The 13,484-nt window shown below is 37.1% G+C and overlaps 1 protein-coding gene across 2 annotated transcripts in view; it reads left to right on the top strand.

The window, feature by feature from the left end:
* The window catches only part of NECTIN3 (nectin cell adhesion molecule 3), a 119,398-nt gene that overhangs the window by 34,874 nt on the left and 71,040 nt on the right, over positions 1–13,484 (top strand). For both annotated transcript variants that reach the window (XM_084638406.1, XM_084638405.1), the window contains exons 2-4: positions 1,043–1,381; positions 6,817–7,113; positions 11,074–11,191. In XM_084638406.1, coding sequence (XP_084494532.1) covers positions 1,043–1,381; positions 6,817–7,113; positions 11,074–11,191 — 754 coding nt within the window. The remainder of the gene's footprint in view (positions 1–1,042; positions 1,382–6,816; positions 7,114–11,073; positions 11,192–13,484) is intronic.

Genomic DNA, 13,484 nt, shown 5'->3' with positions numbered 1-13,484 from the left:
ACAAAGCAAGCCATTTGTGTGGAATGCTGTGTTGGGGGGCGGGGTCTGCTGCTGTCTGAACTTACAAGACAGCATGCTGACATGCTCTCAGCCCCCCCTAAAACCCACTCTCTCCCCCTGTCACACCCCACCCCACCCCATTTGAAAAGCAGGTTGCAGCCACTTGCATGCTGGGATAGCTACCACAATGCACTACTCTGTGGCCGTTGCAAGAGCTGCTAATGTGGCCATGCCACTGCACTTACAGCTGTCAGTGTGGACAGATTGCAGCGCTTTCCCTATTGTGCTCTACGAAGGCTGGTTTAACTCAAAGCACTCTACATCTGCAAGTTAGCCATGCCCTTAGACAAGATAGAAGTTAAAGAAAAGAGTCTTTTGGTGGATGACAAAAGTTAAATGTCTGACTTGGCCACAGACTTATCATATGGCATTGGACATTTCACTTGCACTCTTTTTTAATCGGTAAATGTTGGTTAACATTGATTTCACCATAGATGCGCAGACTGACAAAAATATGCCTGTTGATTACATTTTATGGATAGCTAAAGTAAGAAAAATGCTGTTTAGGAACTTATTAGAGTTTGATTTAAGGATATTTACATTTTGTTTTGACACGTGACATTTACGATGTGTGTTTGATGGTTACAAAACTTCAACTGTTTGAATTTCAACATCTATTCATTATAATTGTCGTGACACCTTCATAATTTCATGCAAATATGAACATTAAAATTGATCTTTATTTTTTAAAAGGTTTAAACACAGTTCTTCAGTTATAAAAACATAAAAATAAATTTCTGCCAAATCTAGTTGAGTGTTGGTAATGGAGTACATTACTCAGCATGGGAACCCAGGAGCTGGTTGTCCACTTCTGTGCACCAGTCCCTAAATCCTGCCTCCAGGGAAGTATAATGCAATAGAGTAATAAATTAAGGTTTTAAATGAAATGCAAGAATTACAGCTAAAGGTGAATAAGTGTCTTTAGATTTGATACTCATGTTTGATGAAACTCAACTAACATAACATTTCTTTTTTTTTTTAGGTGCCTTGGCTGGACCAGTTGTTGATCCACATGTAACAGCAGTTTGGGGGAAGAATGTCACCCTGAAATGCATAATTGAAATAAATGAAACAATAACACAAATCTCATGGGAGAAGGTACATGGTAAAAGTACACAGACCATTGCTGTTCATCATCCTGAATATGGATTTTCTGTTCAAGGAGAATACCAAGGAAGAGTGTCGTTTAAGAACTACTCACTCACTGATGCAACTATCATCCTAAACAATATAAGCTTCTCTGATTCAGGAGAATATGTATGCAAAGCAGTTACATTCCCACTAGGAAATGCTCAGTCATCAACAACTATAACTGTATTGGGTATGTTTGCTTCTTAATTTTATATTTGATTTTTTTTAACCCCACTATTTTATTCCGTCCGCCCCCCCCCCCCCCCCCAAAAAAAAAAAAGGCTAAACAAACTTCATAGGACTTGGCTACATGGAGACATTATGTGTGCCAAGCTGGGGTCTGAATCTACAGCACACTATCTTGCCACGTACTGATTGGCTGTGTTTATCTTCCTACTGTGCACTGAAAGTTCAGTAGTGGGGTTTGACAAATGTTTCAAATATTGTTAGTGGGCTCCAGCTTCGAAAGGAAGTGATCAAGTTTTTTAATGCTGTGATTTACAAAAGTATATAACTTATTCTTCTGACTCAGGTTTACTTTAACAATCCTCATGGCTGACTTAAGATAACACAGAGCAGGTGTTGTTATGCAGTATTAGTTGATTCGTGAAGGTTTTTTGGTAGACGTAGCCACATCCACGAGAGGGCTACAAGCCTTTTTGATTCCAAGTCATTCTTAGTGATTTGGGGAGGATTTACATATTTTAAATCGGAAAATCCAAGCACTCTGTCAAATAATCCTAAAGATGAGAATAGTGTGTATGTTAAAAATAATAATAATAAAAAAAAGTAGGTAATATAGTTGGGCCTTAGCTGCGAGAAGGAGAAAATAAACATTGAGTGATGAAATTAATATACTGGGCAGTGCTTGCTGAGTGAAGAGTCTCTCTGATGGATTGCAATAGGCTGAGATGAAATTGCTACTACTTCAAATGTTTGACAAAAATTGGTAAAATATTGTAGTTAATTAAAAAAGTTCACATTCTAGTATATTTTTAAAATAAACTGCACATGAATGGGAGAAATTTCAAGCTTTTTTATTTATAAGCTTTCTTCTCAAATTTTTGAAACAATTCAACTAAAAGCAAAAAACAATTTAACAAAACTTGTCCTGAAATTTTGAATAATAAACACAGCTGTTGACTTGAATGGAAAAATCAATATATAATTTAAAGGAGCTCTGTTAAGGACGTTTCAGATGTATTGATCTGATGAGCTACTAAATGACTATAGGAAGGCTTTTGATGGTGAAATAAGTAAATTGCTGTGTACTATTTTAAAAAGAAACTTAATGGCTCATTAAAGGATTAAGGAGGGAGGTCTAGCAAGTATGAAGTAACTCATTTTTTTTTCCAAAATAATTGGGTATTTTAAAATGCTTGAAGTAAAAATTTAACTGGGGCCTTGTCTTACTAATCCACATTCTTATGTTTTCTTATTTGTTTAATATTAATGCCATGAACAATAGTTAAAATGAGATTAGTTTACTTACAAATTAGTAATTTTAACTAAAACTCTGCCTAGAGATACATACATGGAAGAAAAAAGTGTAGACAAACCCTCACCAACGTGAGGTGAAACTCATGAAAGCTTATGCTCAAACTTGTTAGTCTCTAAGGTGCCACTAGTACTCCTTTTCTTTTTGTTTCCATTCTGTAAGTAACTTTGCTCTTGGGTGTAACAACTTTTTTGTAAAAAAGACCACTGTACTTAAGCAAAATAAAAATATTTTTCTGAAACCACTATTAATATGATGGAGAAATACCTGAAAATAGGTGAATAATATATATCTTTAAACATTTTCAGCAATAATGTTAGTTTTAATACACAAGGGACATGTTTGTGGCAATGACTGTAACATAGCTCTAGAATTAATTTTTTTTGGTATTTGTCTCCCAGTTACTCTACTAGCACAGTAAGTCTCAGAACTGCTTCTGTGAAATATGGACTATTGTTTTCATTGTGTGATGCTGTTTTTTTACAGCTTGGATTTGAAGTAACATGTTTCTAGTTTCTCAGCTTTTTTCTTCAGTAAAGAATTAAGTTAAAAGGTTGAATGAGTAAAGAGTTCCGTGTTAAGTAAGGTACAAAAGAATTGCTTGTCAGCTGAAGACCTCTGTTGGTGAGGAATGGGGCACCTTGAAAAATAGTTGGATATGAAGCAATTGTTTGTTGTAAGGACAATCAGGAAGACGTTTGCCCTTCAGACTGTCATTGTAAGGACAGATAAGGCAGTGATAATGGCTTAGATGGTGCATTGTAGAATACCCATGAGGCAGATGATGATGTGTGGATAGAAAGTCTCTGGGACTACAGTAACATGAAGAACAATACATGTGTTGAGTTTAGACCTGATACAGGTCATGCTACATTTTGACTTTAACCTGTAGCTGATGGGCAGGTTTTTGAGGGATGTGAACTTGGAAACCTTTGACTTGACCAGTAAAGTGAGATGTCCATAAATATTGGTGGAGTTAAAGTATTACCATGTGTTGTCAGACAAAGGACTCTTCTCCAAAGTCAGGAATCCTGCTTCAGTTTCCAGACAGGCTGTGAAAAGCACTTGACTCTCTCAAGTGCTAATTTTTTTTAGCTGCTGCTCTTAACCTGGGAAAGTGTTAAAATGAGTTATCAATAGGTACCATCCGTTCATCAGGAATGCAATGTCTGATCAAGTCTTGATGTATTACTGAGATCTGTTCCTTCCTCCCCTTGTCTGTGTGGACTGTAGAATAGTCTATTACTGTCTAAGCCTTAATTTATTGTGCTTTGTTGCTATTATTTGTTAGGTGAGTTGGTTACATTGCACTGTAAGCCCCCCAAACCCCTCTCTCAAGAATTGGGCATTTAAGTCTCTCCCATGCTTTCTTTCCTTCCTAAGGTTTCCTGTAGGCTTCATCTTGAGCAGGATGGTTCCTAGCTTCAGTCTTGATACTTTTCTCGAGGAAATCTCTGCCTCAAAAGTGTTTTGCCTACTTGAAATGTTAGTTGCCTCACTTGAACTGGATTTTACCAAATCATTGAGTTTTGTCTTGAGCTATTTAGTAGTCTTAAGAAAAAATGTCACCAATCTAGTAGTATTCAATGGATCAGAAAGCTTAAAAGCTGTTAGAATTGTAAGGGATTTTAGAAAACAAGTGATAAATTGAAAAGGAATGGTTTTCTCTTGTAAAAAAGATATATATGGCCTCTATTTGATCTCTGTGAACAATAAATTCCATATACATTTTGTATAGATTTACTGCTTTGAGCAATTCTATTCATGGTTGTGTTGTCTTGTAGCTTTTCTTCACCTCTTGAATTTCTACGATGGAACGTATTGCTGTTAAGATGCAAGCATATGGAAAATAGAGAGATGTATTATCAAAGGTGTTCACTTTTTTTGGCAATGTGCTGTTTCAGACCCAAAAGCAATAGTTCTTCCACATGTGGGTGCACATGTGTAAATAATTTTTTGTCATTTTCATAGTGTAGTTCAGTATCATAAACATCCTCCCTGGTTAAGGGACACAATTGCTTGTCACCTAGGGACTATGCCAAGGATCCCAGGCTTCAAGAACTGTCACATGCTCATTCCTTTTCCATTAGCGACGAGTATTAATGGCGTCTCTACTGTCTGAGTGAGGCACGCATTTCAGTGAAGCGCAGCATCTGTAAGGCCTTCCTACCCAGAACTAGAGTAGCCTGTGAGCCCCATCTCTGCAAGTTCCTTATAGAAGAGGTAATGAGGCCCCTGGTGCACTCGGATCCTGGCCAAGTAGATTGCCCTGTACAGTGGCCTCGACTAATATGTAGTGCCCTCTGAGCAAGTGCCATTGTGTGGAGCTGTTGGCACTGAAGCCTAAGGACAATCCCCACCACAAGAGTAAGAAACACTCTCATGGGCATAACAGCAGATCCACACAGTGGACTGCTTATAAGAGATTAGTTCCCTCCCCTACCTGTACTAGGTCAGGTAAGATGCAGCACTTGGATCCAACAGAACCAAAGCTGATTTTCTTCCTCCCGCTCCCCCCTGGCTGGGGGGTAAAGCAAAGAAGAAGCAGGAACTGTCGGTAGTGTACCAGTGGTGACCTCGGTTCTGGGACACTTAAGAGCATCAGTCTACAAGCATAGCTCCGGAAGCTCCATCATTGCTGCCTCGCCAGCATGCTGACCCAAATCCCTTTGGAGTCTCAGTGGGCACCCCATGGACTCAGGATGTAAAGACTTTCCTAACATCAGAGGAGATATGCCTGCTGTATCTGCAGTGTTCACTCCCCAAAGAATGGACCGGCCCATGAGATATCCCCACACCTGAGGATGAACTGCTGTTCCTGCTGTGGGAGAGGCCCCTTTCCCATCCATTGGACCGAGCTCTCTGGTACTGACAGTCCTAGCAGTTTCTGACAGAAGTGATAGCTTGACTTTTAAGTTAAAACCGACTACTGTAAGAATTATTTTCTTTTAAATATAAACTGCAGTAGAGATGCTCTGGACACCTAAGTTCACAAAATGTTGGGCAGTTGGATATTCTCCATTAATACCTTGCAGCATGGGAGTGAAATCAATCTCTTATTTGTAACAGGCTTAACATTCATAAGTAGACTACATTTCCTTGCACTTAAAAGTTTGATTTCTTCGTAGGCTTCCCTTAATGTATACGAGTTCAGCCTTCCTTGATGCCATTGATTCTTGGGCATCTCAGGTCTTTCCTGATGTTGGGTTTTTGCATGTTGATTGTCTCAGTAGATATGCTTAAAAAAAAGGAGAGCTTAGTTCGGACTAGTAAAAAGAATGTTTTATGGCCAGAGCATAATGCTGCAAGCCACACTGTTAACTACCAAAGAAAGTAGGCTAAAGGACATAACGTGGTCTGATTTGTTTAATAGCTTGTGGAGCAAGCATCTTTAGTACTGCTTGTTCTTTAACCAAAAACAAACAAAAAACCTAAACAAACAAAACTCCACTCCCGTATCTATGAAACTAGCTAGATGATAGCACTTCAGGTACACAACAAAGAAGATTTGGGTTCTAAGACGACACTGGAGATGTGCACTTGTAAATAAGTGCATCATACATTCCTATAAGTGTGTGTGTTTTTAAAAAAAACAAACAAAACCTGAATAAATGTCTGTTAAGCTACAGAATTGCTTAAGTAATTGTGTAAAATATAGTCTCTCTTCCTGGTTAGTAAAACCAATCTCCCCAAATGTAGTCGAAAGGCTATATTTAGTTTCAGTTCACATGTTTTAATGGTTACCAACAAATGAGTGTCTCCATTACCTTGGGGGGGTGGGGGGAGAAATCAAGTACAGATGTTAAACTAGATTAAAATAAATGATTTAAAACAAGGTTTCCTGCTTGCTGATTAAAATTTGACTTCTATCACTTAGATTTAAAATCAGTCCACCCTGGCAACGTGCAGCACAGGGGTGTCAGAGCTGTCAATTGTTCAGATTACTTTTAAGTATCCATTGTGTCATCAGCTTTACCTGCTGGTTAACAAATCAGCCTTGAAAATGAGTTGTTAGTTGTAAGCTATTGGGGATAAAATGTACATACAGGAAATGAAGTGAGGTTAATGAAACTTTTTTTTTCTGTCTTGACTGAAAATATACTTATACTTTTTTTTTATTTCAATAGTTGAACCCATTGTGAGCCTAACCAAGGGACCAAACTCTTTAATAGATGGTGAAAATCAGACCGTAGCAGCCATTTGTACAGCAGCCACTGGAAAACCTGCTGCAGATGTTGCTTGGGAAGGAGGTCTTGGAGAAATGGAATCCAGTTCTATTTTATTTCCAAATGAAACTGTGACTGTTGTCAGTCAGTACAAACTCATACCCACCAAATTTGCCAGAGGAAGACGCATAACTTGTGTTGTGAGGCATCCAGCTTTGGAAAAGGAGATGAGATATCCTTACACATTGGATATATTATGTAAGTATATAACAAGTTAACTATTGCTTTTACAGCTGTTCTGTCATATTACAACTAGGCCTTATAGTACGTTCCATCAGTAGATGTGCAAGCAGTGTACAAAGAAGGTCACTGTCATTGCCCCATCACACGGATGGGGAAACAGAGCAATGGAGAGGTGAAGTGAGTTGACCAAGGACTTGCAGCAGGCCACTGTCCGAGCTGGGAATAGAACTCAGGTCTCCTGAGACCCAGTCACTTGCCCTACTTGCTGAGAAGCATTGCCTCTTAACTTTTAATTAACTTGATTTAATTTCCCATTTATATTCCTCATATGTTTCTTCAGGGACCCTTATTTTTTAACAAATGTGACTAATACTCAGATGTTTAAGCTGAAAGAATTCAATTCCTCTTCTTCAGCTTTACAGGGACTTGTTAAATGGGAAAATGGAGTTTGCTTATAACAAGAATTGAAGTATTTAAAAATACCTGAAATGGTGGTTACCATTTCACACTTGGAATAATACAAGGCATGATATTCCCAAAGAACTTCAGTGATGAAAAATGTTATGGGGTAACTACGCTTAACCAGATCACTCACTACACTACTGAGAGTGTTAGAGAGAGTGGATAACTTGAGAATCCTTCCACTTGGAAGTCTTATTTTCTTTTTTAATATAGATTCTTTTTTTTTTGGTTTGTTAAACTTAAAGTCCTGGAAAGAAACAAGTGACAGAAGATGATAAATTGCCAAGCCCTCCTCATTATTTGACCCAAAGGCCTACCTTGTAAGAATATTCTTTAATTTCATAACTTCACCTTCTATCTCAGCTGTAGAAATATGCAGAGCTTTCATCTGTTAGCAGTGTTTGTTTTTTTGCAGCAAAAAAGTTTGTGTATGACCAGATTGTTTTGGATTCTGCATATTTACTATTGTTAGCATATCACAAGCAAAAAGTATGGCACATGTACTACTTAATTTTCAGTTCAGTAACAGATAAAACGATAAAAGATCTCTTTCTAGCCCTTTGCTGTTAAGCTTCTGGCTACCTGAAAAACTTTGTCTTGATGGTCACAGATTAAAGCCCTAACAAATTTAGGGCTTGTTTACAGTGCCCTACAGTTTGGATTATGGGAGTGTGAATCGCATTGAACAGCAAGTGCTGAGCTGCAACTCCCCCATGTGGATACTGTGGGTGTGAACTAAGAGGTTCTTAAAACAGGACTACATTTAGGAACCTCTTAGTTCACACCCACAGCATCCACACAGGGGAATTGAAGTTCAGCACTTGGCGTGCAGTCCTTTTTACACCCCAAACTGAAGACATAGCCTTAGCATATCTCCCTAGATTGACCAGTAATAATGCTGTGCTCTGGTGGCCAGCTGATTTTTGACAAGAGTTGCCCCCGAAATAAATTCCAGTCCGTTTCTTCCCATTGAAGAGGAACTTCTAACTTATCATAAATAAGTTGAATTTCTTAAAACTTTACATTGTACGCTTTGTTTGTCATTTTGATGTGCTATTACAAACTTTAGTCCACATAACCCAAAATGGATGCCTAAAGTTGGGCTATCAAATATATGACCAGAGTTTTCAAAAATCCAGAAAAAATGGGTTCCTACAGATTCAAAATTTAGCTTTAGGCATCCATTTTCAAACGTAAACTATAACACACTAATGGGTGCACAGGAGATGGGGAAAAGGAAGTGTAGGATGTAGATCTTGGAATAGAAGAAGCTTGTAGTTTACATCTATTGATGGGTTAGAGTACCTTAATTACTACTTCAGAAAAGCAGCTGAGTGGTGAAAAGATTTCAAAAAGATACTTTCCCTCCTTCTTACTGAACATCCGGTCCCTTGCTGTAATCTGTTGTATCAAAAAAATAAATGTTTACCATCAGTTACTAGTTGGTCACATAAACACACGACCAAAAGAGAATTTTCAGTTAATTTTAACCTATTGTTGCTTTTTATGGTTACCACTTGTAATCGATTTAGTGTATTAGGGACTGGAATGACCTTGAGACAAGTATAATTATTGATTTTTGCCTTCAGCCATCTTGGGAAATACCATAATAAATAAACTTACGGTCTGAGAATGCTATTGGTAGTAAAATTGTTAACATGGAATCAGGAAACATTTGAAATGGTATTAAAAGACTAAAATTGTGACCTATTCCAAGTAATACACAGCCTCCTCGAACATAACCTTACGGTAGCCCATCAAGTAAACCCACTGTTAAAAACGTGTAAGAATTGTAAAGAACATTTTTGAAAGACAAGTATGTTCTATTGACTCAATGAACTTTTAATAATTTTAGAACAGTCTGTATTGGATGATTGGCTGGTTTTAATGTCTAATTGAATTTGGAAAGAACTTTAGACTACGTTACACATCTTTTCCCCAGTATTAATTAGAAGTGAATAAACTTTAATACCTTCCAAAACAAATTATAAAAAGCTACTGGACTTCATACTCATGACAACTTGCTTAGTGTTCTTATAAAATTGTGTTGAGCATGAATAGAGAAGCAGTTCTGCTTAGTGCTTTGTTTTAACGTATACTAACAGTCTTCAAGTGAGTTCTGAATCTCTACACTTGAATCTGAGTAGAGTGTTTTAGTGGAGTAGTCCTAAATATAAGAATAAGAAGCAAGTTGTGAGAACTGTAAATACTCCATCCAGGCCCTGTGCTCTGATGCACAAATAAGGAAGGAAATTATCATAACTTTTTTAAAGTGTAAACATAAAATGAAGATTAATTGAATACTGAGGCAATTCTGTTAAGAGAGACTACCAGTTTTTAAACTGCTACTCCCTACATGTCATTTGCATTAGTGTGCAGTCTGGAGAGAGAAGCTGCATCCTAACACAATTGATGACAATAGCTGAAGAGAGACAGGCATAACAGGAAATTTCCAGTCTCTATAATGTAACCTTTCTGGCCTAGCCCAGTAGCAATAACCAATATCCATAATATGCCTCAAACATAAATTAATAACACTAAACTATGTATGAGGTGGAAAAATGTGGCTTCAGTGAGAAGAGAGAGATTTCAAGTCTTGCTCTCCTTTTCAACCTTTGTGCCACCTGCATTTGGAGGAAGTAGTTGAGCCTGCTGTCCTCGACTGAGAACAACTATCCTACTCTGAATTCTGACCTCAAATTACTTAAGTGTGCTGGGAATAGAACTTTTTACTGTAGCAGACCCTTTCAACTGGTGCTTCAATTATATTTGAATGTTTACATTATGTTGCCGTATACTGTGAATTTGCCCCAAGCATACCAGTGGAAGGCTTACAATAAGTGTATATTTAAAACTGTCAGACAGTTTCTACAACTGGGTTAGGGTGAGATTCTGGGGGCAAGACTGCTAATACTGAGGGGTTGAAAGAAGTTGGGAAGATGGGATTCAGATTGGAGCCATTATCACTATTGTCTTTTGGGTCCTTTGAAAAGAAATAAAACAAAATTAAACACAGAATACACTAAAGTTCCTTGTTGGTTTGACAAGTAGTATTAACATAGGCACAGTGCAGATACCTACTACAGTATAAATCATTAGCCAAAAGTTACTCAGGTAGTATGTGCAATTCATCATTTACCACTGTGTAATATGAATTTTTTTTGAATTAACAGAATTTGGTATATTTTAACTATTGAAATTAACACTGCATTATGCTAAAAATTGGCATTGTTGGTGTAAAGACTATAGTTATCTCGGCTTGTTTCAGTTAACAAACTGAAAACTTATGAGGCCCACTGATTTGCTTTATGTTAAGCCCCTGATGCCAACCACCCAAGGACACATGTCATTTACTAAGCTTTCCAGATAGTACTATCACCATTCATTGGAGATTAAGCACTGCCATACTGGTAATTAAATACAACATATAGATATATCATTCTAAACAATGCATGTCTCCTTTTAAAGATTGTACTTTGAGTACTGGCTTTTGAAATTGCACATATTTTATAGATGCCCCTGAAGTTTCAGTAACTGGGTATGATGGAAACTGGTTCATTGGAAGAGAGCATGTTCAGCTCCGGTGTAATGCTGATGGAAATCCACTGCCCATGGAATTTACATGGACCAGGTAAGTGTTCATGAAAATCAAACTTAAATGGAAAAATTAATATTTTAATAATAGAGTTTTGAAGGGTGTTACTGGCTAATGACATAGTGGAAACAAGGCCCTTTCACTGCTACTAGCTTGTCTGGTTCCAGTATGTGACTAATGCACATCATATGTGGTTAGAAATGACTGCTATTGAAATATGTCCCATACTGATGCATCAGACATGGATTCATACATGTGGACTTTTAAAAGAAAAACATTGGCCTTATACAGTTGATGGCCCCTAAGGAAAGGGGAACAGTAGCAACTGGGGTGGCAAAGTACAAATAAAGAATTATTGTTACTCTGAAATCTAAACAGTTACCAATACTTTAGGATAAATCCATTTATTTTTATAAATGGAATAACTTCTTTGACAGGTGATTGTGATATTGAGTTTCTTGGGCTTCGTGTAAGATATTGCAAGCACCTGTTGTCTAGCCTTCCTCCTCCGTGTGAGTTGGGGACATGTTTAAAGCAAAGATGTAAAAAGACTGGATATTATTTGAATAAAATTATATAAAACTGATTACATTAAAAATTGGAGTGGAAAACACTTAAGTATCATTTCAATCATCAAATTTACCATGCCTTAATAAAGAGTAAGGCCAACTGTATCTACTTCCAAATAAGATGCATGAGAGGCTTGCCTCATGACTCGAAACTTAAGTCAATCTGTGTTGGTATTTGGTGTCTCTGTATGTCTTTCTGTTGTGTAATAAAAGCTGTATTTCATGATTGTCATATGAATTGGATGTCTTTACTGTGAGTCCTGCTGCCTGCTATCTGTAGTCTTGCATGTTAAGTATGTTCCCCTGGAGGGAGCCACCTCCCAGGAGCATATAGATGGCCCAAAAAGGTGTAACTTTCCTTTATTCCTCTTAAAGTAATTTCACTTGGTCGGTCTATCTGAAACAAAGAAAATTATTTTGTGTGAGTGTTTAAGCATATATAATACACTGTAGTAGTGCTGTGAGAATCACTGATACATGATCATTAAAGATCAGTTGTGGTACCATCTTGTATCCTCAAGTTGCTTCCTGAATCAGTTAAAAGAAAAAAGACTAATAGTTTTAGCTTTGTCTTTGTCTACACTGGAACTTCATTGGCAAAACTTGTGTCATTCAGGAGTGTTAAAACACAGACATGCACCCCGAACAGCAGAAGTTTTACCAACGAAAAGCGCCAGTGTGAACAGTGCTTTGTCATCAGGAGTCACTCATTGTGCGACTTTTGGCAGCACAGGAATGTCACTAAAAGCTGCATGGTGTAGACAAACCCTTTAAAATTGTATTTTGAAATGCGTGGTTAATAATAATAAACATATAACCAAGGTTTTTCTTGAATGGAACCTCCTAAACGCAGAACAAAATATGCTATCCAACTATTACATTAAAAAATTAAGAAACAAATCAAATGAAGTAGTCTCAATTAGATCACATTTAAACCAGGTTGATTAAAAAAAATCCACTCCTAATACAAATAGTAAAATCTAACAGTGGTTGTCAGTTAATCCCCAATTAAATTTCATTTAAATCAGTTACATTCAGTTTTAGCTTGGCTAAAATGCTCAACATTGAAACAATATACATTTGAACCAGTGATCAAACCATAATCACAAAGGCAATACAAGCTGCTTTTCCTGATGATACATGCAAGGTGGCTCAGTTTCTCTTCTCCAACATGTTATGGTTCAGGTTAAAAGTAATAAGGACAAATAACTAATCTAGTTTTAAAAGATATTTTAACCTTCTCAGTAATAGGGGCTTTCATAACACTTAAACCAATTCCCAGATTTAATTTCATTCCTCATGTGGTATAGACAAGTGTAACATTTTTTGTAAAAGCAGAGAACTTAATTTCAAGAAATTGTAGATGAGCTTGTATACAAATTTCTTGTAATAAACTCTTTGGCAGAAACTTAATCATTAAAAGAATGCTGACTTTAAAAAGTTGAGGTAGAAATTTATTGGCAGAACACTGGGCTACAATGCAGAGGGTCAGACCACTATTATGCAAGGGTAGAGAGCTTGGTTATGTGAGGGGTATTTACTTGTACTTGCTTCTGAAAAATTAACAAAGTAGTGGCATTTGGGGAAGGCAAAGGCAGAATCTCATCTGCCTCTTTGTCCCAGGAAAAAAAATTCAGTTGAAGTTGATTTCAAATCTAGTTTAAATTCTAAGTAATGCTATTGAAGAAATACAGAATTGAACTGGTGCAGAATAGTGTATTTTTGCATTTTGTCCACTGAATGTTAAGGTGAAGGAGATA

The sequence above is a fragment of the Lepidochelys olivacea genome (genome assembly GCF_965140295.1).
Source record: "Lepidochelys olivacea isolate rLepOli2 genome assembly, chromosome: 1".
In the NCBI taxonomy this organism is placed as follows: domain Eukaryota; kingdom Metazoa; phylum Chordata; order Testudines; family Cheloniidae; genus Lepidochelys; species Lepidochelys olivacea.
This window is presented reverse-complemented; position numbering and strand designations above follow the sequence as displayed.